This window comes from Giraffa tippelskirchi, chromosome 4 (genome assembly GCF_054371585.1).
Source record: "Giraffa tippelskirchi isolate mGirTip1 chromosome 4, T2T-mGirTip1v1.2.pri, whole genome shotgun sequence".
NCBI lineage: Eukaryota > Metazoa > Chordata > Mammalia > Artiodactyla > Giraffidae > Giraffa > Giraffa tippelskirchi.
The window spans coordinates 155,439,462-155,466,687 of NC_137278.1; the positions used below are offsets into that span (position 1 = coordinate 155,439,462).

At 51.5% G+C, this 27,226-nt stretch overlaps 3 protein-coding genes across 52 annotated transcripts in view; all 3 read left to right on the forward strand.

Moving 5' to 3' along the window:
• Positions 1 to 9,362, forward strand: part of R3HDM2 (R3H domain containing 2) — a 170,046-nt gene extending 160,684 nt beyond the window's left edge. For 35 of the 50 annotated variants that reach the window (XM_081594354.1, XM_081594345.1, XM_081594341.1 and 32 more), the window contains 5 exons: positions 4,501 to 4,670; positions 5,099 to 5,246; positions 6,918 to 7,015; positions 7,344 to 7,428; positions 8,317 to 9,362. In XM_081594354.1, coding sequence (XP_081450480.1) covers positions 4,501 to 4,670; positions 5,099 to 5,246; positions 6,918 to 7,015; positions 7,344 to 7,428; positions 8,317 to 8,657 — 842 coding nt within the window. In that variant the 3' untranslated portion in view covers positions 8,658 to 9,362. Of the gene's footprint in view, positions 1 to 4,500; positions 4,671 to 5,098; positions 5,247 to 6,917; positions 7,016 to 7,276; positions 7,429 to 8,316 lie in introns of all 50 variants that reach the window. The other 15 variants (XM_081594381.1, XM_081594385.1, XM_081594389.1 and 12 more) reach the window with 2 other exon arrangements.
• A 3,070-nt stretch (positions 9,363 to 12,432) lies between these two features.
• Positions 12,433 to 18,599, forward strand: STAC3 (SH3 and cysteine rich domain 3). The gene is made up of 12 exons (XM_081594397.1): positions 12,433 to 12,616; positions 13,346 to 13,406; positions 13,667 to 13,934; positions 14,168 to 14,265; positions 14,477 to 14,549; positions 15,427 to 15,524; positions 16,844 to 16,910; positions 17,094 to 17,143; positions 17,406 to 17,491; positions 17,677 to 17,728; positions 17,818 to 17,955; positions 18,131 to 18,599. Exons 2-12 carry the CDS (start codon positions 13,347 to 13,349, stop codon positions 18,227 to 18,229), a joined length of 1,089 nt encoding a protein of 362 aa, XP_081450523.1. The 5' UTR covers positions 12,433 to 12,616; position 13,346; the 3' UTR covers positions 18,230 to 18,599.
• A 6,258-nt stretch (positions 18,600 to 24,857) lies between these two features.
• COXFA4L2 (cytochrome c oxidase hypoxia associated subunit FA4L2) lies at positions 24,858 to 27,120 on the forward strand. The gene is made up of 4 exons (XM_081594400.1): positions 24,858 to 24,932; positions 25,301 to 25,389; positions 26,193 to 26,253; positions 26,377 to 27,120. Exons 1-4 carry the CDS (start codon positions 24,876 to 24,878, stop codon positions 26,431 to 26,433), a joined length of 264 nt encoding a protein of 87 aa, XP_081450526.1. The 5' UTR covers positions 24,858 to 24,875; the 3' UTR covers positions 26,434 to 27,120.
• Positions 27,121 to 27,226: the final 106 nt, after the last annotated feature.

The window sequence follows — 27,226 nt, forward strand, 5'->3', positions numbered from 1 at the left end:
CAATGGAAGTAAAAAGGCCTTCTTTGGAGGGGCCGGTTATCCCAGGTGAATAGACTTAATGCCACACAGCTTGTCTGTCTTTGCCTAGAAAACCCCCCACACACACAATATGCCAAGAACAACTGCTGTTTCCCTTTCACCCTACCCTGACATATCATTGCACTGCATTTAAATTGACTTCAGGGGTTCTGGAGGGGAGGGGGTCTTAAGGTAGCCTCCAGCCTTCCTCATTCTGCTCTACAGTGGGAATGTAAGAGTGCCCTCTTCTGATAAGATGAGGTATTTTGCCAGTTTTCCATATTTTAGAAATGGGATATTTTTCACGTAAGATTTTCTGTACTTTATGTTGGGTGCTGTGGAATAGATTCCAGAATTAATCTTGCTCACAAGACCTGATCAATTCTTACCTTCAAGGAGTAATGACTTCTGCTTTTATCCAGACCAACCATGGATCTCTTACAGGCTGAGGTTTTAAAATTCAACAATCCTTACTACCCTTTACTCCATTATTGGTCTCTCCAGCTGTATCTTCTAGTGTCCGCCAGGGGCAGTTGACCTTGAAATTCCCAACGGGGTATGGAAATGATAGAAACTAGCTCCAAGAACTGCTATAGCCTGTGGTGGTGCTTGATACCGCAGGGCATTTTCTCTCCTATTTGTTAAGATAAGTGTGTGCATGTGCATATGGGTATAGTTGTATGTGAATTTCTGTGTAAATCCTTAGTAGTATATTAGTATATCTACTGGGTCTCTGCATTTATATCTCTTCATATACAAATACAAGGTCTTTGAATTAGAAACAAGTGAAAATAATTTTGCAGTACCTACTGTGGACCTAATGATAAGTAAACTTAAACAGCTATTGGTTCTGAAACTTAGCACTAGAGATCTGCCTGGAATTGGAAGGAGATAATCTAGGCTGTTCCCCAAATTAATAGAAATAGACAAAACCTTCTTCATCATCTAATTTCCTTGCTGCTTTAGAATTTTCTAGTATATTTCCTTTCTTTCTAGCCACCCTGATTGACCTAGGCTTCTGACTGACCCCTTGTACTTTTCCTAGATGATGACCTTCTGTTCCACCCACATCATCTAAGAGACCTATTCACCATATCATTGATCTTAAAAATCTTCAATCCCAGGTCATGGGAATCTTAAGAGGAAGTGGAAGAAAAGGAAAAGTGCTTCTTTTGCCTTCCTTTACAGTTTGCCCTTTACTGGAAAGCTAGAAGGCCAGCATTGCCCACAAGTGCTGCTATGTCACCTTCAGAGGACAGTCACCCGCCCTTCTCCCATGTAGCAGCATGGTCACTTTTCCAAAAATAAAGGCAGGGATTAGGATTGACTGTTCCTGGAGCAACTGTTCTGGTTTATTAATACATTTTTGTAGTTGCCCAGTTTACCCCCAGACCTGGACATTAATTCCTCTGCTATGATATTAGATATAACCATAACCCTAGGAAATAGTTTTCTCCCCACTAAAATAATGACTTGCAGGTCCTTTGAGGTTTCTGCAGGCTTGTCTTGGGAAGATGCACACGGACATGAAATGGCAGTGAAACCTATGCACAGACTCTCAACTCACAGTGACACAGCAGCATGGCCAGAGTGAGGTACATACAGAAATAGCTTCCCACATACTTACTGGCTCATTTTGTAGCTGGGGGCTTTCCAAAGCGGAGATAACTCTTTTCTCTTCCCACTTGCTGAAGATAACCCTCTCCCCCACCAAAAAAGGGAAAAAGACGAAGATACTGTAGGATTATATCCTGTAATTTGGGAAAGATGCCTGAGGGATTTTATTTCTCTGGACATTCCTTTCCATAAATTTCATTCCAGATGGTAAAAGAAGACGCCTTATCAGTTTTCTACCTCAGTGATTTAAAAAAAAAAAACAACTAAACAAAAACCAATTCTGCCAGACATAAATGTCATCTGTTTATATTTATGGGGTTTGCTCTGCCCAATCGACCTTTCTGCCCAGGTTTAACGATGCCACTTAAAAAGCCATTCACACGTCCCCTCTCTTTTCAGAGCTTTCATGCTGAAATTGATTTCCTTATTCAATTCCTTTCTCCCACTTCCTACTCCAACCCAAGCTCCTTCCCCCAGCCTGATAATATGGAAGTACTGTCACTGGGCAGTGCCGTGGGGGTTTTGTTTTGGGAGATTTGGGCAGTTTTTTGCCATGTGCATTAAGAAGTGGCCACAGTTCAGCTGCTAATGGATGCCACCTGCTTCTGGCTTGAGGATGAGAAGCATAAAAATCAGCTCATCAGCAGAGTAGTGCTCTCTGTCCTCGGCTGAGTGAAGGAACAACGCTCCGGGCCAGCGGGGGAGGACTCAGTGTGGGGAGGAGCTCAGGAATGAGGCTGTGACTGAGAACCCTGCCTTTGTTTTTGTTAGGATCAGAGAAAATAATATGAGGACTTTGTTCTCTTCCCCCCTCCACTTTAGACCCCTAATAGCTCCTTATGGCTACATGTTGACATTATAAAGAGTGTCTACTGCCTTGCTTGTTCCCATACCCCACACATTCACACATCCTCTACCCTTTCCTGGCCCAGGGCATTAGGCTTAGGTTATATGTTGCCTTCCAGAAAAGCTGTGGATTTGATTATTTTTGCATTGGCCCCCTCAGCAGTGAGGTATTTGAAGAATGTCAGTTGCAGTTTTGTGGCTGAAGGACATTGGCGCAGGTGGGGCTCCTAGGATGGGAGATACAATGCCCAGAGCAACTGATGTAAAGGGGAGTTGTTAAATGCATGACACTTCACCACTGCACAGTTTTCCTATGGCCCTTCCACAAGCTGTGTTGATGAATACTCTGTCCCCTGTGGCAGGGGAAGGGAAGATGTGAGCCTGTCACTCTGAGTGTTTGTGCTCTCTGATTAGATGAACCCTAGAGGACTGGGGAGAGGCACAAATTGGGGAATAGGATACAACAGATGCTGTGTCTCCTGAGCTGTTCTCAGACCTCCCCCAACTTCTTTTCCTTTCCTTTGACCGATGCTACCTGAGAAAAGCAATTGCGCTCACTTCCCAGCATGACTGGTGCCCAGGGCAGAGGCTGCAACATTTCCTGTCATAGGAAGCAGTGTGATGGTGGTGGCAGTGGCAGCCCCAGAGCACTAAGCCATGAAGACAGCAGCACTGCAGCAGGTTTTCGATCTAGTGACCTCCAGCCCCATATCTCTGCCACCACACACACACATGAACTCAGTCTGTCCATCCACAGGAATACAGGCTGCGGGTCAAGAACAAACCCTCACACTAGACAATCCCCTGTGGGGAAGCGGAGCTCCTGCCCATCTCTCCCAGCAGGAACTGTCCGTCAGACTACTTCTCCCTGACCCCTTACCTTGCTTTTCACTGTGAGGAAGATTCAGGACTTAGTATTCCTCCTCAGTGAGCCCTTTGCTTCCCCCAGCTTGTGAGAGGGTAAGACTACATCCATGGTTGCCTGGACTAAAACCCCACAGCTGCATCCTGTCAGTAAAATCTTCAGAGGGTCTCACCCTCCCACTCCATTCCTGCTGTCACTGCTCTAATTCATAACCACTTTGTTCTGTTTCAGTAGACTTCTAACTAGTCTTCCAGTCACTAGTCTCCCCCTCCCTTCAGCCATCTTACATTTGGCCACTTGGGTTAGCTCTCTGAAGCACAAGTCCTGTTTCCAACACCTCTAGGATACAACCCTTACCTGAATGTGCTTCAATTTCTTGACACCAGCTATTTGTTTAATGTCCAACTCTCTGATAGACTGTTCATTTCATTGGGGCAGAGACCAGTTTTTTTGTTGTTGTATACCCAGTGCCTGGCATAGGAACTGGTACTGGTAAATGTTCCATAAATGTTTGTTGAATAAATGAAGAGATGTATCTCATCCCCTAGTACTTGCCCTACGTAGCTCCTGGGCCTTCCTTAGCACCTTGAATTATTTGTCATTTCCTGAATGTGACATATATCTCTGTGCCATTCCCTCTACTTGAAGTGTTTCAACTCACCCTATCCTTGCCCAAGAATTAATGTCCTGGATCTGGCTTAGTGAAGCTGTGCACATTTATCTTCTCCAGAACAACCAGAGATCACTGACTTATCTGCAGCCATTACCAGAAAAGCCTGCACGTGCCTGCAGCCCTGACCCAAGCTCCAGATTGGGACCTGTACCATGCCCAGACGTTTGAGCAATCTGATCTGGGCATTTGGTAATACGTAACTATGACAGAATGGAGTAGTTTTCGGCCAAGCCTACCCAAGTACCCCTCAACCAGGTGAAGGCCAGGAAAGCATTGGCATCTTCCACTCAAACTTCTACTGGTTTGAGGAGAGAGAGTCAGAGACCAAATCAGCAACTGTCTCAGATTCCTGGCAGGACACAGTTTAAGTGACCCTGAAGCCAGTAGGTGGATTTGCTTGCTGGCTTTCCCACTCAGGGTTAGCTGACAGGCTAAAATGTAGTTTGAATTCACAACCAGCTGCTTTTTTCCTGTCACTCAGGAGTGTCACCTTCTGGACCGGGTGTGGTAGTCATGCAGCTGAATGTCCCTAATGGACCCCAGCCTCCCCAGAACCCATCCATGGTCCAGTGGAGTCACTGTAAATATTACAGCATGGACCAGCGGGGTCAGAAACCTGGAGACCTGTACAGTCCTGAGAGTAGCCCCCAGGTGAGTCCTGCAACCCAGCTTTATCTTGGCAGGGAGGTGACCAGATTCTTGTCAGGAAGCAATTTTTGCCATTGACCACACAGCCTCTTTTACTTGTGTGCTCTTTTCCCCTGGGCACTTTTCAGGAAGAAACACAGGAAAGAGAGGAGAGAGCATCTTCTTTCAAGGAACCTAAGACCTAAAGTGGCAGATAGGACGCATGCTTAAAAACGCTAAGGGAATACTTAAAACAGGTTGTCAGGAAGTGAATATTAAAATAATACCAACTAATTAGGCACTCAGGGGCCAGTTTGAAGGAGCACTCTGACTTTGACAGAGTTCAGCAAGAGAAGTTTCCTGAGAGAGGTAACTTTTAAGCCTAGCTGTAGGAGTAATCCAGAGGGCAGGGTCTGGTGTATATGTGATGTGTACTCCGCTCTCTCCCACAGGCCAACACACAGATGAGCAGCAGCCCTGTCACATCTCCTACTCAGTCTCCAGCACCCTCTCCTGTCACCAGCCTCAGCAACGTCTGCACAGGACTCAGTCCCCTTCCTGTCCTCACACAGTTCCCCCGGCCTGGGGGTCCCGCACAGGGTAAGGGTTCAGTAAGGTGGGCTGCTGTCAGATTCACCCTTTGCATCCCATTCCCAAGTGGGGAGATCAGGAGGGTAGCAGTAGACAGAGAATCACTGTGGCTGGCCATCCAGTTCGTGGAAGCCAGCTCTTCCTTTAATGTCCCTGTTTAGGCCAAAGACACACCCCTCTTTAGTGCTGCCCATAGTTACCCTAACTCTAGATCTCCTTTACGTATTTAGTATTTCCTTCCAAGTCCCCAGAGACTGTGAGCCAGAGAAAAGAAGTTCCCTGAACTTTCTAATGAACAGCAAAGAGTTTAACCCATCAGTACTGAGTCTAAAGGCTGGGAATATGGGGTGTGTCGGAAACAGTATGGTTTTAGAAAAGGGAGTGCTGGATTTGAGTGAAAAGACTTGGGTTCACCCCCAACTTACTGTGACAGACAGAAGCTTAGAACAGCTGCTCGTTGCTGTCTATTCCCTGGTGAACACCAAAGGAGAGCTCAGCTATGATTGTTGTGGACGAGGAGGGAGCATCCTGGCACTTCTGCTGTTCTTTCAGTCATCAGAATCACAAGTTATACGCGTCTGTTGAGATGCCACCCAGCTTGTGGGAGTCCTGCTCCCTGCACCTGGGCAGGTGGGGGACGTGACCCCTTCCTCCAGCCCGGGGTGGGTGGACCAAGGAACCTAGTCCCAAGCCACTGAGCCCCAGACGACCACCTCCCTCCCATGATCAGGAAACCAGAGGTCACCTTCCCACAGAAACTTTATTTTTCACAAATCTCAAGTGCAGAACATAGATGACCATTTTAATAAGCGCAGTCAAATTTTTAACCAAGAATTTACAAGAATTACAGTTTTATAGCTTTAAAACATATAGCCAATATTTTATGTCAGAAATAACTCAATTTCTTAAAAAGTGAAAAAAAGAAAAAGACTTGAGTTCAAATTCTAGTTCTACCACTAACTAGTTTCGTGAAGCTTAAATATGTTACCATGTTACTTGAACTTAGAACCAGACCTCAGTTTCCTAATATATAAAATGAGGTTAATCACATGTAAAATGGAAATAATCTTATCTGCCTTCTGCCTTGGCTATCAAAAGCAGTATAAAAATAAGATGAGAATATGTTTTAAAACTTCAGAGTGCTCTGAAATACAGAATTTGTCACCAATAATAGGTAACACATAGGGGCTGTATCTTATAATCATTTAACCGCAGCAGTGCTGATGAGAGAAGAACATACCCAACATCTCATCTTCAGTAACAGAGACAGAATTTGAATATAGTCTGGCTACAGGTCTCTCTTCTTGTCCACTACACTGTATTGCCTCTCATGTAAGTCAGAAACTTGAGCCCTGGGTTTAGGGTGAGAAGCAACTATATGAGAAATAAAAGACAGTTATAAGGATCTGTAGGTTTCCTCCAGGGCCTTTTGTCTTCAATGAACAGAGTCCTTCTTCAAAGATGAGGGAACCTAATAACCCCTTTTGTCCAAGATATAACTGAGAACCAAGGGGGTTAGGAAGAAAGACAATGCTTAATCAGTGACATGGGCACTCCTATCAAAGAAAAAATAGGAATAGTATGCGTTGTTGCAGTCCATCTCCAAAGCCCCATGAAGTCTCACAGAAGTCACACCAAATACCTCAGACTCCCAGAAAACCATCTGTGCCTCCTCCCTAGGTGATGGTCGCTACTCCCTCTTGGGCCAGCCATTGCAGTACAATCTGTCCCTCTGCCCTCCCTTGCTCCATGGCCAGTCAACTTACACGGTGCACCAGGTAAGGGTGTCTCCCATCAGCCGCTGGAATCTGCTCCTCATCCAGGCCCCTGCTTCTGAGCCATCACCTCAACCAGAGACAACCCAGAGAGAATGGACGAAGTGGGAGGAGCCCTTACCCCACTCCTGTGCTCATTCTTCTCACCCCTTCCCAGTGCCCATAGGGAGGGGCTCTTTATTTCTCACTGGCTACTCTCTGGCCAGTCTGACTGCCTGGTAGGGTGGAATCCTCAGGGTTGCATACTGTTCCTTAATCTCTCAGACAGACTGGGATGCAAGGCAGTCAATATTGTTTGCCTGGAATGAGAGTTATCTTTCAAATGTTGAAGGGACAGAGCGGATTGAAGCATGGAAACCGGAGCAAGAGACAAGCACTCAAATCTGCCTCCACTGATCTGGGGACAACAGACGTTGGTGAGTCATAGGATGCTGAATCCCCACAAGAAGAGCTTAACCCTCCAGCCCTGCATTACCAGTCCAGATGGTGAGAAAGGCCAGCTTAGGGTCAGTGAGGAGTCAAAAGAGGACCTTTTTGTATTCAAGAGCAAGGAGAAGCTGGAGAAGTTGTGTCTCAGTCCTGCTTACCAAGCCATTCCAGGTCTTGGGGAAGATGAGGGTAAAAATTGGGAATAACACAGTGATGAAGTTTGTTGAGCCTACTATTAACAGAGAATCTTGTGGAAGTGGTCCTGACCCTGATCTAGAATATCTTTCTCTGGTAGTCCTAGACCCAGTTTAGGAGAGGCTTGATACTAGAACATGAGGGAGTAGCTCCCTTCTTGCAGGCCTTCCATACTAGGCATACAAGATCTCTTGGAGTTTCCCCTATTTGAAGCAATTTGCTAAACAAGAAAAGGAAGGGAAACTGACTTCCCTAGATGATAAGGAAGAGGAGCCAGCCTCTGGGAAGGAAATGGAACATATTTCAGATTGAGCTGTTAACTTTGTCAAAGAACATCACCAAAAGCCATACTTCTTTCATGGTGATGGCACCCTGTGCAAGAACTGAGGTATAAGTTTCCAGATCTTAACTCTGGCATTCTGATTCCCAGTCTCTTCTTGCCTACATCTCTAGGCTAAGAGAAGAGAAAGGTTCTTTGTCTCCTAGTTGCCCTGATCAGAGTCTGAATGGTGGGGAGTTGGGTTGATGTGGGAAGGAAGGAAAAGACTGAGTGAGAAAGGCTGGGCTTTTGAGGCCATTGTATACATACTTAGTCAACTAGATCCTCCTTGGCCAGGCCACTGTCCAGTCCTGCCTACTCTGCACCTCTCACAACCATGTCCTCTCTCCTTCCCTTCCAGTTCTGGGACGGGTACTGGAGGTGACAGATCTCCCGGAGGGCATCACCCGTACCGAGGCAGATAAACTCTTCACTCAGCTTGCCATGTCCGGTGCCAAGATCCAGTGGCTCAAGGATGCTCAGGGGCTGCCTGGTGGGGGTGGAGGGGACAATGGTGGGACTGCTGAGAACGGCCGCCACTCGGACCTCGCTGCCTTGTACACCATTGTGGCTGTGTTCCCCAGCCCCCTGGCTGCTCAGAATGCCTCCCTCCGCCTCAACAACTCCGTGAGTCGCTTCAAACTTCGAGTGGCCAAAAAGAACTATGACCTGAGGATTCTGGAGCGAGCCAGCTCCCAATAAATGGAGAAGAGAAGGGACCAGCATGGCAGGGGTGGGGGCAGGGTGGAGGGGGTCAAGAGGTCCTGTCAGACCACAGACAGAGGCAGAAAGTAAGATAAGGTCTACAGACAGACACTAAACTGGAGCTTAAGACAGTGGGGATGAAGATGAAAACAGAGACAGACACTCACACTGGCACTGGACTTTCTCACTCCCCTGCCAAGGGTCCCCCCGTTTCCCTGGTTGGCCCATGTCCGCTTTCCTCTCTTTCCCATCCTCTTCTATCATTTTTTATCTCTTCTCTCACCATGAAATTAATTCATATTTTTTGGTCAGGTAGAATTGGGAGGGTCCCACACTCCCCTGTTCTCCTATTTCCTTACCATCCCAAACTCCCTTTTCTTTTTTGGTCTTTATGAATATATTTATATGGACAGAATTAAGAAAAACAAAATTGATTTCCCCTTTCTCTCACCCCATCTTGACTCTCCAAACCCCACAGAGTTTAAACTTGGGCCTCCTTCCACCCCCCGCCCAGAACACTTGTATATTGTTTGTTTGAGGTTTGTGCCACAGTACCAGACACAGTATTTAATTGCACATACAGATGTTTGCTGGATATATTCACTGTAAATTTTATTTAATCTGATTTTTTGTTTGTTGGGGGGTTCTTTGGGGGAGGTTGATTTTGTTTTTAAATATAAAAAAAAAAAATCTGTCACTGGACATCAGTCCCTGTTTTCTGTTGCCACCCTGGTGTGGATGGGGGGCTGGACGGGTTTGGTGTGGGCCGGATGGCTTTCTCTGGCATATGCACACATATCTGCCTAACACAGTTCCCTGCATCCCATCCTCCTTACAAGTGATTCTGATAGATGGCTGGGTCTCTGACAGGACTCTGCCACGAACTGTGGTTTATCAAGCACATCACTCTAGACACTGGACCTCTGAGTTCTTACCAGTAAAATAAGAGACTTGGATTAACTAGGTGACCTCCAGGTTTCTTCTACCCTGTTAATTCTGTGATATTCATTTAGGGTTCTGGTAGCTAAGCCAGAGGGGTGTGCGTGAGGTCACAACTGGGTCGAGATGCTGGCCGCATACCTGCCCATCTCATCTTCTGAAAACTCTTCAGGGATGGAGGACTTGGGCCTTTCTTTAACTCCAAAGTCAGAGGGCTGGGTTCTACCTGATAGGAAGAGGATTGCATGTTTCTTAAAAGCTGTATCAGTTGAACGTGCTGTGCCAAGATGTCATACTGTCCAGGTGTGCTTAGCAGTCCCTGTCCTGTACAACTGAAGAAAGGTGAAGAACAGAAGTCACGTGCCCATGAGATAGAGCTCTCCTCTGTCTTCACAAAGCTAACCCTGTTGTTCAACCAGTCAGACCAGGGCTATTAAAGAGCCTGTTGACCCAGAACCATCCAGCAGCCCCTTCTCAATGTCATCTTCCCCTTAAAGAAAGAAAAAAGAGCAGTAGGTAGAAATGATGTAGCTCATTGCCGTGGAAATCCCTGGGGTCTGGATAGCAGTGTCTCTCTAGCCAGCCTCCTCTGAAGTTAGTCTGACTCAACCTCTAACATAATCCTTTACTTTTTGCAGATACACAGGATAAAGCAACACGACATTACTGTCTCCAAATTACTCTCCTCTGAGATGGGAGTATCTCCTTTTTCAACCATGTCATAGCTCAGACTAGGAAAAGGCTGCATCCCTGTGAGATAAGACTGCCAGATATCTATTTGACCCCTTGGTTCATATGCCAGGACAGCAGAGGAAGGAGATGGAATCAGGGAATCAGAATGATGAAGGAAGCTTGAAGCTTGGCCATCCTACCTCCAAAAGTTTGCAGATGGGAAAAGGGCACATTATTTACAGATGACAAAGACTCCCTGTGTGACAGCTGTTGCTTTCTGTTCAACATTAACAGAACAATCTCTATGTGATCATTAGACCTTCACTCCCCTAGAACCTCTCAAATAGAAGTCCCAGCCTGGATTTTTAAAATAGCTTTTAGAATTCCATTCACCCCAAGGACAAGATTTTATGGGAGTAGGGGACAGATATCTCTGAGGGCCACTGGAAGGAACAAAGCAATACCACATGTTCTTCACTCCCTCACAGAATAGCAAGCAGCAAGGTACTCTCCTAGCTTCCCATGGATAGAAAAGCAAACAGCTGATTTTGAGGAGTTCTGAAAATTCACATTTTCCTTTCTTCACCAGTTTACAAGTCCTTTCCTTCCTAAAGATTGGAGGCTAGATCAGTGCTTGAGGGTATAAAAACACGTGGCCACAAGAAGACAGTGGCTGGGAGGTTGAAGGCTAGATTCCAGAGAGTAGAACTGGGGAAGTGTTTGGACCTTGGGATAAGGGGATGGAGAAGGCTGTTCATAATTCATCTTTACCTTTAGTTATTTAAAGTCACTCTCCTGAGGGAATTTCTTGGCAGTCCAGTGGTTAGGACTCTGAGCTTTCACTGGGCCCAGGTTCAATTCGTAGTCAGGGAACTAAGATCCCACAAGCTGTATCAGTTCAGTTCAGTTCAGTCGCTCAGTCGTGTCTGACTCGGCGACCCCATGAACCGCAGCACACCAGGCCTCCCTGTCATCACCAACTCCCTGAGTCCCCCCAGACCCATGTCCATCGAGTAGATGATGCCATCCAGCCATCTCATCCTCTGTCGTCCCCTTCTCCTCCTGCCCTCAATCTTTCCCAGCATCAGGGTCTTTTCCAATGAGTCAGCTCTTTGCATCAGGTGGCCAAAGCATTGGAGTTTCAGCTTCAACATCAGTCCTTCCAGTGAACAGCCAGGACTAATCTCCTTTAGGATGGACTGGTTGGATCTCCTTGCAGTCTAAGGGACTCTCAAGAGTCTTCTCCAACACCACAGTTCAAAAGCATCAATTCTTCGGCACTCAGCTTTCTTTATAGTCCACCTCTCACATCCATACATGACCACTGAAAAAACCATAGCCTTGACTAGACAGACCTTTTTGGCAAAGTAATGTCTCTGCTTTTTAATATTCTGTCTAGGTTGGTCATAATTTTCCTTCCAAGGAGTAAACGTCTTCTAATTTCATGGCTGCAGTCACCATCTGCAGTGATTTTGGAGCCCAGAAAAATGAAGTCAGCCACTGTTTCCACTGTTTCCCCATCTATTTGCCATGAAGTGATGGGACCGAATGCCATGATCTTAGTTTTCTGAATGTTGAGCTTTATGCCAACTTTTTCACTCTCCTCTTTCACTTTCATCAAGAGGCTCTTTAGTTCTTCTTCACTTTCTGCCATAAGGGTAGTGTCATCTGCCTATCTGAGGTTATTGATATTTCTCCTGGCAATCTTGATTCCAGCTTGTGCTTCATCCAGCCCAGCATTTCTCATGATGTACTCTGCATGTAAGTTAAATAAACAGAGTAACAATATACAGCCTTGACATACTCCTTTTCCTATTTGGAACCAGTCTGTTCCATGTCCAGTTCTAACTGTTGCTTCCTGACCTGCATACAGGTTTCTCAAGAGGCAGGTCAGGTGGTCTGGTATTCCCATCTCTTTCAGGATTTTCCACAAGCTATATGGAGCTACCAAAAAAAAATTGATCCACGTGAGTATGCAGTGTGGACACTGTGCCTTCCTGAATTTAGCCAGTTCTGACCTGCACACCATAGATGAAAAACCAGGCAACAGCACTCGCGGGGGTGGGAGGAGTTAGGGTCCAGCCCGCCCCGTGTCCAATTTCTCTGTGTCAGCTGTGTCGCTCAGCTGTCCACTTTCCTCTAGCCCTGTCATTTCAGCTCTGACACCAAGGCAAGAGGCTAGGAGGTCTACAAACACCGTCTGGGTAGCCGGTGTGAGTACAGAGGGTACTGGGGGGGCTTAGCCCCCAAGGAAGAGGACCAGTCCTCCCCCAGCACCACCATCAAGATCCCAGGGGCTCCCTCTTTCCTCCGCAGGCTGTGAACTGACTTAGGGAATCCCAAACGTAAGTTGCCTCTTCATCCTCTTTCCATTTCCAGGGTTGCTCACCCAAGCTTCCCCAATCCATAGTCTATTCAGCTTCTTCATTTCTCTCCTTGTTTGTGAGTAGTTTGGGTTTGAGGAGTGAATTTATTATGCTACTCCAGGACAAGAGCTAGGATTGGAGGGTGGGGTGGGGGTGGGGTCAGGAAAATGGAGCAGTAAGGGAGGGAAAGGCTCATGTTACTCTGAAAACTTAAAATAGCTGAAGCCTAAGGCAGGCTGGGAACTAGGCACTGGGCCCCTAGGGCTCACAAGAGAGCTAGAGGAGAACAACTGTCCTCAGCCCATCCCTCTACGCATGCTTGTGGACACACACATTAAATCTCTTGAAAGAGGATCTAGGAAGATGTGTGTGTCACATTTCTGTTGCCCCAGGTTTCCAGGAGAAACAAAGTATCTGTAGGAAAATCCCTAAACCATGCAGCCTTGTGCATGTCTTGGGGCTGTAAACTTGGGTTGTCCCTCAGGGCAAAAGGATGCTTACTGGTTTGAGGAGCTAGTTGGGAAGTTCTAGTCTGCTGGGCTTTTCTCTGGCCCTCCCTGCTCATAAACTCTGTGAAAGGATCTCTTTTTAACCAAATTTCTCAAAAAGCCTCCCCTTCAAGGACCACCCTACTACAAGGGACAGGAATAAGGGAGGGAAGAATGGCAGCTGGGGATGAGATTTCACGGTGGGTCCAACTTCTTGCAGGATGACAGAAAAGGAGGTGCTGGAGTCCTCCTCTTTTCCATCAGAGACTCGGAAGGGTGGGGTGAGTCTGGGCCTCTGACCACCGGGTGTGGGGAGCTGGGGAGCTCCTGCAGCTCTTGAAGAAAAGTGCTTGAATTGATCTTACTTGTATATGTTAAAATCTCACTTACTCTTAAAATGCTCGACAGCACCCGCAGCCCCCATGCCCCCTAATCTTGGAGTGTGGCCCTTGTCCCAGGTAGAAAAATGTATAGATAGCCTCAGCATTACCTACTCTAGAAAGCAAGACAGTTCTTTCAACACTGGATCTCCCTCCCTCAGCTACAGCGGCTGAAACAGTTATTCAGGAAGGAGTCTACAGGGACAAAGGAGATGGAGCTTCCCCCAGAACCCCAGGCCAATGGGGAGGCAGTGGGAGCTGGAGGTGGGCCCATCTACTACATCTATGAGGAAGAGGAGGAAGAAGAGGAGGAGGAGGAGGAGCCACCCCCAGAGCCTCCTAAGCTTGTTAATGATAAACCTCACAAATTCAAAGATCATTTCTTCAAGAAGCCCAAGTTCTGTGATGTCTGTGCCCGGATGATTGTGCGTGAGTCACGAAGGGAAGTGGAGAGTGTGCTGTTGAAGGCAGGGGTGGGGGAAAGGGTTTAGGAGAGAAGTATTTGTTTTATCAGACAGGCTGTGGCAAGATCTGGCTCTAAGAGGATACTTAACAGCGTTGGCTCCCAGACAGAAAAGGGACCTGAGAGCTAGAGTAGCAGCAGCCGTTCAAAGGGGGAAGGAAATCAGGAACCTCACCCAGTGTTCTCTCCATCTCCCAAGTCAACAACAAATTTGGGCTTCGCTGTAAGAACTGCAAAACCAACATCCACGAGTACTGTCAGTCCTACGTGGAGATGCAGAGATGCTTTGGCAAGATCGTGAGTAGGCTCTGGGGAGCAAAAAAGTAGAAGGAAGGGGATATATGGCCAGCTTCTTCCTTTGCCAGTCCCTCCTCAAGTCATCCCACCCAATTCCCTGCTTCTTCCTCAGCCCATCTCTCACTCCAAGAAGGGGCAGACACTCATGGGAGAGACAGGGTTCTGGGCCCTGCCTTGTATCTCTAATGCTGTCTCCTGTCCAATCCTACAGCCCCCTGGTTTCCATCGGGCCTATAGCTCTCCACTCTACAGCAACCATCAGTACGCTTGTGTCAAAGATCTCTGTAAGTGCCCCATATGGAACCTGAGGGAGTGGGAAAGCCTAGAGGTGGTTTCAGCACTGTCTCCAGATTTAGAAGCCAAATCCTGAAACAGAAAGATTCTATTTCCCATGGTTTTCACTCAATCTAGTGTTTTAGCCATCTTGGATACAAAGTCACTATCCCCGTGTTTTATGGCGGGGGGAGATAAGATTTAGCTCTCTATACAGTAAGGAAGAGATAGAACCAAGACTGAAACTTTCATCTGCCTGACTTCAAACTCTGTGCTCTTTCTATGCAAAACCATTTGTAACCATGAACTACACTCTCCCCATCTCCTTATTACAAAATAATGCCAACTCAGGGCCAGATCAAGAGCAGTGGGCATCCTGGGAAGATTCATAATTTGGCACCCCTTAAAAATGTATTCATTGATAATTTGCTCATCCTTTATCTGGAGAAGAGGCTGAACCCTCTGTGAGGAGCATGGATGGAAAAAAAGAAGAACCCACTGCTGGTAGTACCCCAGCTTGCACATGCCACTCAGAGGAATAAAAGCCAACAGTTACACAAAGGACCCACTCTCCTTGAAAAGAGTGATTCTGAGCATTCCCCAGCTCCCAAGCAACTTATTAGTAGAGTTGTCTTTCTAACAACATATAATGCTCTGCCTGGAAGGAGTGCTGGTAAATATTTTTCTCCATCATATTTCCAGTGATGTCTTTAGAGTTCTTTATAAATTGATGACCTAGGTATACCCAGCTGACACATTTCTAATTCTAAACACACTAGGGTATCTATTACTCAGTCCCATCTCTCCCTTACTTAGGTAGTCTCTCTTTCCTCCAAGCCTTTTTCTGCCTCCCCACTAATATTTCTTTTTTTCTCCCATTCCAACTAGCTTCTGCCAATCGCAATGACCCTGTGTTTGAAACTCTTCGCACTGGGGTGATCATGGCAAACAAAGAACGGAAGAAGGGACAGGCAGATAAGAAAAATGTGAGCACCCAATCTTCCTACTGAGATCCGTTCCAGAGACCCCAATGAGTAGGTCCTGTCTCCTCTCTGGAAAGCTGGTAAAAGTAGGGATCCTTTTCCCCTAAAACTGCACATAACCCAACAGACAAATTTCTGTGTGCAATTGTAAAGGGCCTCAGTTTAGCATCTCCTTATAGCATGTGTTTACTCTAGGAACTCCCTTCTGAACTTGTCAGATTAATCACCATAACTCAACTAAAGACTAGGACCTAGGCCTCTGGCATTGCCAGGCAACAGAAGCGATCTATGCTTTTGGATTTGGGAAGGAGAACTTGTCGTGCCATTCTAGAACCCCACAAGGGCCCATGAAGACAATCTCTTCTGACTCATCTATCCTAAAGATGAGGAAACTGAGACACAAAGCTTGTGGCCAAGAGCACCTTCATTTCCTAGATTGGTAATACAATAGACTTGTGTTCAGCTCAGCAAGGGATTTATTAGTATATCCTTATTTCTGGACAACAAGGATGGACTAATGTGGATAATGATCACAGTTAGATGGATTCGTAAAATTAGTTGAATGATAGCACCCAAAGGATCCCGGTCCTTTAGGGAGTTTTCAACTTTTGGGAGGTTTCTGATACTTTTTGACATGCTTTAGTCCTTGGTTCTCACCTATGGACATTTTTCTCACTGCTACAAATGAAGATATAAATGATATGTCCCTTGAAGTTTGTAGGAAACCTATGAGGGAAAACTTATACACTGAATAATATATTCAAAAACCTTACAGACTAGAAGAAAGACCAAGAACTAATAATCCAAAATTTTTGTAAGGAAAAAATACCTAACTGTTCTTGGATCCAAAAAAAAAAAAATCAACTGCACAAAAAGACAACTAGAGATCTGGCCTCAAAAGCAGTTGATAAGGAGGTTGGGTGCAAATCAGGGATTTCTGTGGAGTGAGCCATGACTTCTAAGGCACTATCAGTGTGATCTGACTGCTTCCAGAGAGGCTAGCCCACTCAGGTTCTGTTGTCTTAAAGGAATTACAAAAATTGTGCTGCCTGTTTTTCTGTTACACACTGTAATATTTTGAAAAGCAGACATTACATAAAGGACGTGGATTTTTGCAAGGTATTGAGCTTCCTGTCACCTACATTCAAGCACAATTTAGGTGGTAACCTAGCAGGATGTTTCAGAGCAAGTCCGTCCAGTAGGCAGGTGGTTGGCTAGATACTTCCTCCAAGGCTCCTTCCAAACCTGAGATCCTATTCTGTAGTTCTCTGGACTGACTTGACAGCCAGGGCAACATGCCCTAATGCTGGTGCCCTCTCCAGTCTCTAGCAGCCATGATGGAAGAGGAGCCAGAGTCTGCCAGACCAGAGGAAGGCAAACCCCAGGATGGTAAGTAACATCTACCTCCATCCATTGAGATGGAGGAGGGTTGGGGCTCAGTCATGGCCCCAGGGATGGAGAGCCAAAGGGACCTGCCAGGTTTGGAGATAAGAGGCCCTGGAACAGAAAGGTAAGGGACTGAGGGCTACTGTCCAAATGCCAGAGACAATTTGTCGGTGTTTCCCATTCTAGGAAACCCTGAAGGGAATAAGAAAGCTGAAAAGAAGACACCTGATGACAAAGTGAGAATCTTTTCTCCCTAAGGGGACCCCAGTCCTCTCCCCAACCCAGGTCTGACAGCACTCACGTATTCCATGGGTTCCAATCCTTAACCTGCCTTCTTCACCACCTCACCCATACACATGACCAACATATTCCTCTCAGTTCAGGGACACAGAAGAGAGGTGGAATGTAGTGTGTCTGGAAAATGTCCCTGCCTTGGCCTCCTGCTCCTCGGTGTGGGACAGAGGAGCCCTGAGACTCTTCACCCCCTTTCACCCCCAGCACAAGCAGCCTGGCTTCCAGCAGTCTCATTACTTTGTGGCTCTCTATCGATTCAAAGCCCTGGAGAAGGACGATCTGGATTTCCCGTGAGAGGCCTTAGGATTGGGGTGGGGGTGTACTGGGAGTGGAGAGGGGAGAGCCCAGCGCCCTATGGGAAAGCAAAAGGGGAGACTCAGGGCGTGGAGCCTATTTGGGGCTGGACCTGGGCACAGCCAAGGGACCGAATGTGTAAGGTCCCTAAATCTCAGAGCCCCCTTCCTTCCTGTCCCAGGCCTGGAGAGAAGATCACAGTCATTGATGACTCCAATGAGGAGTGGTGGCGGGTAAGAGAGATGGCTGAGGCTCAGGTGGGACGTGGGTTGAGTTTAGAGCCTGAGACTGTGAGATGAATTCTTCCTACCATCTCCTCTAGGGGAAAATAGGGGAGAAGGTCGGATTTTTCCCTCCAAACTTCATCATTCGGGTCCGGGCTGGAGAGCGTGTGCACCGCGTAACGAGATCCTTCGTGGGGAACCGCGAGATAGGGCAGATCACTCTCAAGAAGGACCAGGTAGCTCTGGTGCCCCAACTCAAAGCCAGGCCCAGAGGCTCCTCTGCCAACTACACTCCTTGCAGATCGTAACTCATTCATGGGACTAGATTGGGCCTCCATGGCTCTGGGCTCCCTTGCTCAGCTCTTCCATTTTCTCTTGACTCCTCTTCTCCCTCGTCCTTTAATCCTTTAGATTGTGGTGCAGAAAGGCGATGAAGCCGGCGGCTACGTCAAGGTCTACACCGGCCGCAAGGTGGGGCTGTTCCCCACCGACTTTCTGGAGGAGATTTAGGCGTGCTGACGCCTGCCAGTGGGAGATACCCAAACCCCATTCTGGGCAGGCCCAGTGGAGGTTGGGGAGAAAAGGGGCGAAAGCAACTACATGGCTGGGTTGGGGAGGGCTGGGAAGGCCGCGGAAACGTGACGGGGCTTCCGGGAAGGGACTGGTTCCCGTCCCCCTCCCCCGCCGAGGGCGTCGGATTCTTGGTGCCTGGAGCAGCCTCACTCGCAACCCTCAGGCCCAGCCTTTTTTTCCAAATCTGGGGGGTCGGGGGGAGGCGCGGGGAGAATGCGTCTCTACTAGGGAGACGGGAAGGGTGGGGGGTTGAGACGAACCATCGAATATTGCGAATTTATTAAAGTTTTGACAGAAGTTAAGAAAAGTTTGCTGTTTAACTGGGGGCCGAGGGGAGAGGGAGGAGAAGGCCTCCGAAGGAGTGGAGAATCTTCCCCAGCAGTCTCCCCTCACTACCATCGAGTAACCCGAGACCCACCTGGGCTGAGGCTGGCGCGAGGTGGGGAGATAGACGCGTCCGCTCGGCAAGGCCTCTGTCGTCAGTGAAGAAAGAGAGTCGGACTGAGGTCACGGTCTCCGCGCCCCTGCCGCTGGGAGCAGGATCCAGTAGCAGGGTAGCTCCCCAGAGCTCTGAGCGATTTCGCCGTGGGCAGCCCCTTGCCATTTTCGAACCTGGCTCAGTTCCGAGCTAGGCCGCCAGGGGGCGATGCAAGATCTCGGTTGAAGTGCGAGGGATGGGATGGGTGGGGGTGGGGGGGAGAAGGAGAGAGCTGGAGACACCAAGCTCAAGACCCTCGGCCTGGGAGGGGGTGGGGTGCGTGCCGTCTCCATGGCAACACTTACTCAAATCCTCCGGGAACTGAGCTAGCGAGACCGGGGGGCCTAACCCCTCCCGCGCGGCCCCCGCCCCAGCTCTTAGCGACAGGTAGCGAGAGAGAGGGCTCGGGGCAGACAGCTAACCAGCTCACGCGGAGCCGCCCCTGTGGTGTGCCGTATGCAAATGTTATTATTTGCATGTGTAAATATGCAAATGTACCGGCCCCGGTCACGGTGGCAGGTGGCCGGGAGCCGGAAGGTGTGGGAAAGGGAGCTGAAGGAGACGAGGAGTTTAGGGACCTGGGAGCGGAACAGAGAGGCAACGTGGGGTGGTCCCCTGGAATGAGGCCGGCTGAGGGTCTTGAGCTTGATGGCGAGTGGGGGAGGGTCACCCTGGCCAGCCGAGAGATCCTCTTCTCGTCTGCTTGTTGTCTGCCAGGCCTGAGGTTGGCACCGCCTAGCAAGGTTGGCAGCGGGAGCCCGGGCACCATCTGCTGCTGGCAGGGGGGAGGGCAGAGGCTCAGCTGGGCTGGGGAAGAGCAGGGCCCAGGACGGGAGCGCCCCCCTTCCATCCAGAAGGCTGAGGTGCGTTGGGGGTCGGGAAGCACACGAGAAGACTCGTCTCAGAACCTGGTTCGGCTTCCTGTTCCCTTTGCCCTTGATTGTCCGGGACGCCTCGGGGCGACGGCGGGATCATAATGAGTCAGGCAGCCCCTTTGAACCGCACTTGGGCTGGAACGGGAGCAGATCACAGGTCCCCCTCCACCGCCGCACACAAGTCAAACCTTTTGCCCCCATCCCTCCTCAGGATCCACCTACCACCAAAGGGTGGAGGGAGCAGGGACGGCTAGAGCTTGGGTCGCAACTCTTCATCAAGCGGTCTAAGGGACTCAAAACCAGAGCTCCGCAAGATCCTCGAGAGCCCCCCCACAATGCTGAAGCAAAACCAATTTACTGGCTCATTGGGCGGCAATGCTGGTGTGGGGGTACCGAGAAGCAGAGAGAGCTGCTGTTCTCTCCCCCTACACTCCGGGGGGGGGCACCCTCCTCCCCCTCCTCCCAGAGCCGGCAGCTGTCCCTAATTAGAGCGGCGGTTTAATTGGATTTATCAGCAGTTAATAGGAAATTAAGCAAAGGGCCCGAGAGAGGGAGGGCGGGAGGAGCGGGAAGGCTGACTGTGCGGAGCTCGAAGGACAGGGTGCTGGGCTATCAGGGGTGGGGACACAAGGCCCATTTATAGCAATTGAGCCCCTTGGTCACGCCCTCCCCGCAGTACTTGCCCCGCCCATTGAGCCCTGGTCCGTGGGCAGAGAGCAGGTCTCAAGAGATAGAGGCAGGAGGGACAGCGACCCTGTGTGAGCCCCCAGAGCCCCTCATTCCCACTAGCAGCCGCCTGGGTGATGGATGATGCTGCCTCAGGCTGCAAAGGTCATAAGTCTGGGCAAAGGAGCTGACTGAATTGAAAACAGACGGAAGGAGGGGTCGGGTTAGGAGGGTCCAGGATAACCCATATCCTACCCCTCCCCAGGGCCCCCTGGCTCTGAGCAAGAAAAGTGCCCCTTGAAGTGAGAAGATTGGGCAGCACCAGGAGCCTGCCTCCTGGCTGTGTTGGGGATCCTGGCAGTCTCCCTATGCAGCCTCTGATACCCCTCTATGGCTCTCCTACCTCTCCCCCAGCTTTGGGGGTTGATAGCCAGCAGGGTTGGCTGTAGCCAGAGAGGCCTAAGGCCCACACCACTGGCTCTGGGGGCTAAGAAAGGAAGTTTGTAGGCAGTTAAGCAGCGGCTCAGTGTCCACAGCCCCAGGCATCTCCTGTCATCAGAACCTCATTACATGGCTAGACTAACAAGGCCTTATTTGGGGATCCCAGTGACCTCTCTGCCACACTTCACCACCACAGGGCAGAGGCAGCAGCTTCAGCATGGGTGGGTGTGAAACTCTGAGTGTGTGAGGGGTGCCTCTGTGCCCCTGCTGCATAATGTATGTGTCCGCCCTGAAGGTGTGAGGTGTGTCTATCAGAGTCCCAGGTGTTGTGTGTGTGTGTTGATGTGTGTACCCCTGGAACTTGTGCCCCTGGTGCCTATCTGTGCCACTGTGTGTCTTGTCCCTATTCTGCTCCACTACCCACCCTCTGAGGTTTTTGGCTGTCTTAGTCCCTGGGTGTCAGATGGGCATATGTGCTTTGATGTGTCTACGTGCCTGTGCATTCTTCACGCCTGCGTGTGCCCCGCGTGTGGGCATTTCCGTGCGCCTCTGCCTGCACGACCATGTAGTGTGAGAACCAGGAAAAAGCCTCTGGTGAGTGTGTTGCTCTGGCGTCTCTGCCTGCAGGTGTGTGTCTCGGTGACAGTGCGTGGGCGTGTGCCTGGGTGTGAGCCGCGCGGCCGCATGTATTCGAATAACAGTGTGACACACACACGCTCGTGTGTGTGTGAGCGCGCGCGTGTGCGCTCGCCAGGGTGAGTCCCCCGCCCCTGCCCCTACCTCTCCCCATTTCTATTCCTCTCCCCTCTCCGGGCGGGCTTGGCTCCGCCGTCCGCATCATCTCCATCCATTATTGAAGAAACAGCCGCGTCCGCTCCAATCACGTCAACACCCCCCGCCCCCCTCCGTTCCGCTCGCCCCGCGGCCCCTCTGAGTGCTGGGGAGTGGGGGAGCCGCAGCGTAGCGGGGCTGCAGCCGCAGCTCCTGCGAGGTCATGACCCTGTGCCCAGAGCCGGGCCAGGCACCAGGACGCCAGGGTCCCCAGCGGAGAGCACTTTGCATAAACAGATGGCGCGGGCGTCTTTGTCTAGATGGTTCGCTCGCTACGAGGCTCCGGGCTCCGCGGCTGTCTGGCTGATGCAACCATGATCATCTCAGAGCCTCGGGACCCGGCGCCCTTAATAGCGGCAGAGGGGGGTTAGGGGCCCCGGGGCTCCCGAGCAGATGCTGGGCACTGTGTCTTCCCTCCCTAGCGCCCCCTCCACGCCTTACTGCTGCACAGGGAAAGCGGAGTCTGCGCCAAGGTGACGGGCGTGTGGAGGTGACCGAGAAGGGGACCCTGGGCAGAGCCCCGAGGTGCCCGCGGGCTGTCCCGTTGGACTGCTGCAGACCCCCAGGGGCAGCAAGCCAGAGAATGGGAATAGAACCAGGGAATGGGAGGGGGGAGAAAGACAGTGACAGAGAGGGAGGCATTTATAAAGAGAGACATGGCGAGGTAGATGTAGAGGAAAGGAGAAACAAACGCAGGGAGACACAGAGAAACAGAAGCTGAGGGACAAAGGCAGGTAGAGAGCTGTGGAGGGAGAGACTGAATGGGAAGGCACAGAGAGACAGTGATAAGGCCTGAAGAAGAGGCAGAGACCCTACTGAGGCAGGTAGGGTCAGAGGGCAGAGAAGAGTCACGACGCGGAGACGGAGCCCTGGGCACCTGGGGCCTCCCAGCCCAGCAAGAAGAGCCAGCTTGAACCTGGGATGCCCGCAGCAGGCAAAGTGGGAACTTCTGAGTCCCCTCTCCTCCCCTCCCCCGACCCCTCCTCACAACAGATGAGTGGAAGTTGCTGGACTCACTGCCCTGGCGGGAGTGGCGAGAGCGGCCGGCGGGCGGGACCCACACTCCTTGCGGTCGGTAACTTCCCTGCTCGAAAGCCGCGAGGCGCAGGGCCGCTGCTGCCCGATAGGGGGCGCCCGAGGCATCGCCCCTAAGAGTTTGAGAGCAGCTCCGCCTCCAGGGGGCGCCCGCGCCCATAGCCCCGCGGCCTGCTCGCTCCCGCGAGTCCAGCTGCTTTTGAAGTTCAGCTCCACCAGAGCGCGGATTAGCGTCCTGTGCGGGTTAGCTTTGAGACAGATCCCAGCGGGACTCCCGCCCGCCCCTGGCCACGCCTAATCCGCGGCTAATGACTTCTCTCTGCTCCGTCAGCGTAGCCTGAGTCCTTCTGGTGGGAAGAAATGAGATCTGGAACTCAAGAGGAGTTCTGGGTCTCAGTTCGGCCCCAGGGACCAAGATCCAGAGACGGGAGGAGCCTTAGAAATAGGGTCACAGACAAGGGGTCAGGGACAAGTACCAGAAGCAGATGAAGGGTCAAGGAGCCCCGGAGAGACAGAAGCAATAACGTAGTAAGAAACTCGAAAAGCACGGGCGGAGGCCCAGGGCAGCTGGATCACCGGGGCTCCCAGGAAAGAAGCCGGGAGGAGGGCCCGGAATGCGCAAGGCGCGGATCACTGGGACTCAGAGAAAGGGCCCCGCAAGGAGGGTGAGGGCCCAAGAAGCAAAGGGGCGCGGCACCGGAGCCAGACGTCCCTATCGCTCCAGCTGTGCCACAAGAGTCAGATGGCAGCCCAGCTGTGCGGCCCCTCGAGCTCGAACTCCAGGACTGATTTTTAGTCCCAGAGACTGGAGGGCTACGGCGCACAGGTGACAGGACACCCCCGCCCCTGACCCGGCCCTGGAAGTGCAGGTACTCAAGGCCAGGCTCTGAGCTGCTCCAGGCTCCGACATCCCGTCAGTCCCCCGCCCCCGCCCCCCATACACGTAAGCACCGAGTCTCTGTCTCTTTGTTCTCGCCCTGTCTCTGACACTTTATCTCATTATCCGCCGGAGGGAGGCGGAGAGCTCGGGACCCCGCAGCCTAATTACAGCCGCGCTTGTCAGCGCAGGAGGTGGGGGAGGTATCAGGCGCGGGAGGGGAAAGCAGGGGGCCCTCAGGAAGGGACCCCCCTCAGTACTCTGAGCGGCACAGCAGCGGGTGCATGGCTCGCCCCTGCCTGGGCACCACGAGGCTTTGGAGGGGAGAAGTGGGAGCGCTCTATAGGAATCGGCTGCCAGGACAGCAGTAGGGGAAGGAGGGGGTAGGTTAGCGTGGAATGGGGAGAGGTGGTTAGGGTTCAGCTCTTGCAGGGCTCTCTAGGACCCCAGTTCCCCAAATGCAGTGGCAGAGATAGCATAGCATCCCACCTGATAGCACAGCATGCATCCGAGTTGCTCATTCAGCGGGACGCAATCACTCTAGCTTCTGTCTCTATGTGTTCTCTTTTCTCTTTCAACATATTTTCTATGTTTCTTCCACAATTTCCTTCACTCCATTCTCTTTCTCTCTATCACAGTCAGAGGCAGAATTGGTCTCCTTGGATAGATACCCGAGGTAGGTAGGGGAAGGAAGTCTCTTAACCCCCAGATTTAACCAACTGATTTACTCTATCCTGAGCCAGGTTTGAGATAATGCCCGGCTCCCCTGGCCTGCACACTCTTCCAAGCTAACCACGACACAAGTTGGAGAACCCACCCAGGACTAGAGTGGCTGGGGTCTGTCTGTCCCCCTCACTTCCCACTGTTCTTGGAGGGATGTGGCCCTGCTAGCTCCTGGGTGGCTCTAGGGGTGACAGGGAAACATTACAGAGGCCCTCACTTGTCCCTGATCCCCATCCCCCCACCTCCTCCTCCCCACCTGTGAACACGCTGCAGCTGCACTTTACTGGAGGTCTGTCTGCCTGTCCCATGTTGAGTCCCTCCTCCCACTTCAGGATCCCCCTCAGTCAGTCTCTCAGTTAGAGTCTGGGAGGCCTCTCCCTTGGACCAGCCCAAAGCATAATAATGTCTCCCGGGCCAGGGTCGGACCCCTTGGAGTGGAGAGTGGATGAGCAAAAATCCCCCTGCTCCCCAACAATTCTCTTCCTGGCCGATCCTGGAACTGCAATAAGGAGAGAGATGGGGGTTGGGGTGAGTCTGCTGAAGTTGCCGGTGCTGGGCCAGGCTGGGCTGGGCTGACCCCTCCCCAGAGAGGGGCGGGACCCCAGGAGGAGCAAGGGCTCAGGGCCGCTGGAGAGGAGCAGACACTGGAGAGGCGCTATGGCGGGAACCAGCCTCGGAGCCCGTTTCTACCGGCAGATCAAGAGACATCCCGGGGTAAGTTTGGTCCCAGAAGCAATGATTCTACCTTCTAACTCTCTAGCTGCCCTGGCAGCCCCGAAATCTCCCCGTACCCTGCCTATTGCCAAGTTCCCCCAAAGCTCCTAGTATTTCTCTGCAGTGCCCTCAATCCATCCCTACACTATGTCCCCGTGTCCCTTGAATCCACCTCAAACAGGTTAGCTATAGGTTGAGGAGACTATGGGAGGAAATGTAGTGGGAGGCTGCAGGTCCTCTCTCCCCAAAGGGAGGGAGCGCCAGACCTGGGATGGGATGGGGTGGGGTGGGGGTTGGCCGAGCAGAAAAGCTTGTAAAAGGCGATTGGGAGAGGGCTTTCCCTGAAAGAAAGTTCTGTCTTCCTGCAGCTCATCCCTATGATCGGCTTCATCGGCCTGGGCATGGGCAGCGCTGCGCTCTACTTGCTGCGACTCGCCCTGCGCAGCCCGGACGTCTGGTAAAGGCCGGGCTTGGGACGCAGGAAGGGGTCCTGGGTGGGGCAAGATGGGACAGGAATGCATAGGACTCTCAGGAATGATGGGAATGATGGTGCTCGCGGGGACTCGCAGGCAGGTGACATCGCGGGACTGGAGCCTGCTCCTGACCTGGGAGGCCCCCGCCTCCCCTCGGGCCCACCCTCAGTAGCTGGAGAGTCTGCGGGCTTTGGGCTGCGGAACTAGCACCGCTCCCGGCCGCGTTACCATGACGACGCCGCTCTGCCGGCCACTGGCGGCCTTTGGGTACCTCTATCTCGCTGCCCAAGCACTGGGGGTGTGGCAGAGTGAGCTGCTGGGGTCGCCTTTGGAACCAGGGGAGCGCGGAGACTCCAAGCCGCGCCAGAGGCAGTGGGAATGGAGGGTCTGCCAGCAGGCAGGAGCACCCATGGCGTTGTCTGAATTCGAGGCACATCACTGCAACCCCAGTACCTCGGGATTTCGGGATTTCTGCCTGATTCCTACCATCCAGCTCTGCGGGGCTAGCCCAGGGTGGCGCCGAACAGGCGGGAGTCCTTGGGCCAGGTTGTCAAGTCTATCACCTGGCCCCACGCTGACAATGACGACAGCCTTCTTGCCTCACTTGTCAGCATCCGCTGATGTGCCCCCTCCCCTCTCAGTCTCTGGGAAATGCACACACCCCCACCCCCCCGGGAGGATGGAGGGTGCTGGGGTGGGGGCACAGACCTTGTGGGTCCCCTTAGGCTCCAGAGTCCTAGCTCCCAGAGAGGAAACCCTAACCACCCACCCTCCTCCATCTCCACAGCTGGGACCGAAAGAACAACCCGGAGCCCTGGAACCGCCTGAGCCCCAATGACCAATACAAGGTACCTCCCAGTGGCCTTCGGGTTGCACCTCCATCCGCTCATCTCTTGATCCCAGCTGGGCACCTCCCACCCCAGCAAAGGGAAGCGTGGGGCACTCAGTGCAATCCCTCTTTCTCTCCATAGTTCCTTGCAGTTTCCACTGACTACAAGAAACTGAAGAAAGACCGGCCAGACTTCTAAGCCTGGCTGCAGTGCCAGTCGATGTGAACCACCAGCAGCCAGCCTACTCATTTCTTCCACTCTCCACCCTCAACCCCAAGGCGCCACGCTAGCCACCCTGTCCAGTTTCTGCTTATGCAGCTGGGTTCCCACGAGGAGGGGCGGCAGCCCCACCCCCCTTCCCTTGCTCCCAGCAGCGGAAGCGCCTCTGACCCTCAGCTTCAGTCCCACGAGGGGGAGGAGCAGTTAAAGGGCAGGGAGTAACCTAACCCAAAAGTCTCCTGCCAGCCCCTCTGCCCCGTTACCCTGGCTTCGGAGGGCGGAGTGTAGGCTACGTGTTGAGCGTGGCCTACGTGAGAGACAAGACCAAGCAGGGGCCTGAGCGCCAAATGACGTGGCGGGCCCCACGTTAGCCCGGGCTATAGGCTCCCTGGCGCCAGCCTGGGGGCGGTGCTACTCTGGCTCGCTGGGCTCGACCAGGCTCGTCACTGACAGTCCAGCCAGCTTGGGGTGAGGCACCTACACTCAGGAAGGGGCGGCTTGCTCCTCTAGTGCCTAGGCTGCTTCCGGCTTCCCTCCCGCTTCCTGTACCAACGGGCACCCCCTCCCGCCTCACACCTGGGCCTCCCCAACCCCTCCCCTACTTCCCTCGGTCCCCTGGGATCAAACAGAAGCAGCCGTGGGCAAAATACAATTTCATTTAACAAATTGAATTTGCTGCGCCTGCTAATCACGTCTGGTGTCGCCTCTGATCAGAGGCAGAGGGGGAGGCAGCCTTGGGGGTCCTTGTGGTGGTGGTGGGAAAGAAATGAGG

Excerpts from the sequence above, each read along its gene's own strand:
- COXFA4L2 (XM_081594400.1), top strand. The coding sequence starts at position 24,876 with ATGGCGGGAACCAGCCTCGGAGCCCGTTTCTACCGGCAGATCAAGAGA. Across the intron at positions 25,390-26,192 it reads CTGCGCAGCCCGGACGTCTG|CTGGGACCGAAAGAACAACC; the intron begins GTAAAGGCCGGG and ends CCATCTCCACAG. Across the intron at positions 26,254-26,376 it reads GCCCCAATGACCAATACAAG|TTCCTTGCAGTTTCCACTGA; the intron begins GTACCTCCCAGT and ends TTCTCTCCATAG.
- STAC3 (XM_081594397.1), top strand. The coding sequence starts at position 13,347 with ATGACAGAAAAGGAGGTGCTGGAGTCCTCCTCTTTTCCATCAGAGACT. Across the intron at positions 13,935-14,167 it reads CTGTGCCCGGATGATTGTGC|TCAACAACAAATTTGGGCTT; the intron begins GTGAGTCACGAA and ends CCATCTCCCAAG. Across the intron at positions 16,911-17,093 it reads GGAAGGCAAACCCCAGGATG|GAAACCCTGAAGGGAATAAG; the intron begins GTAAGTAACATC and ends TTCCCATTCTAG.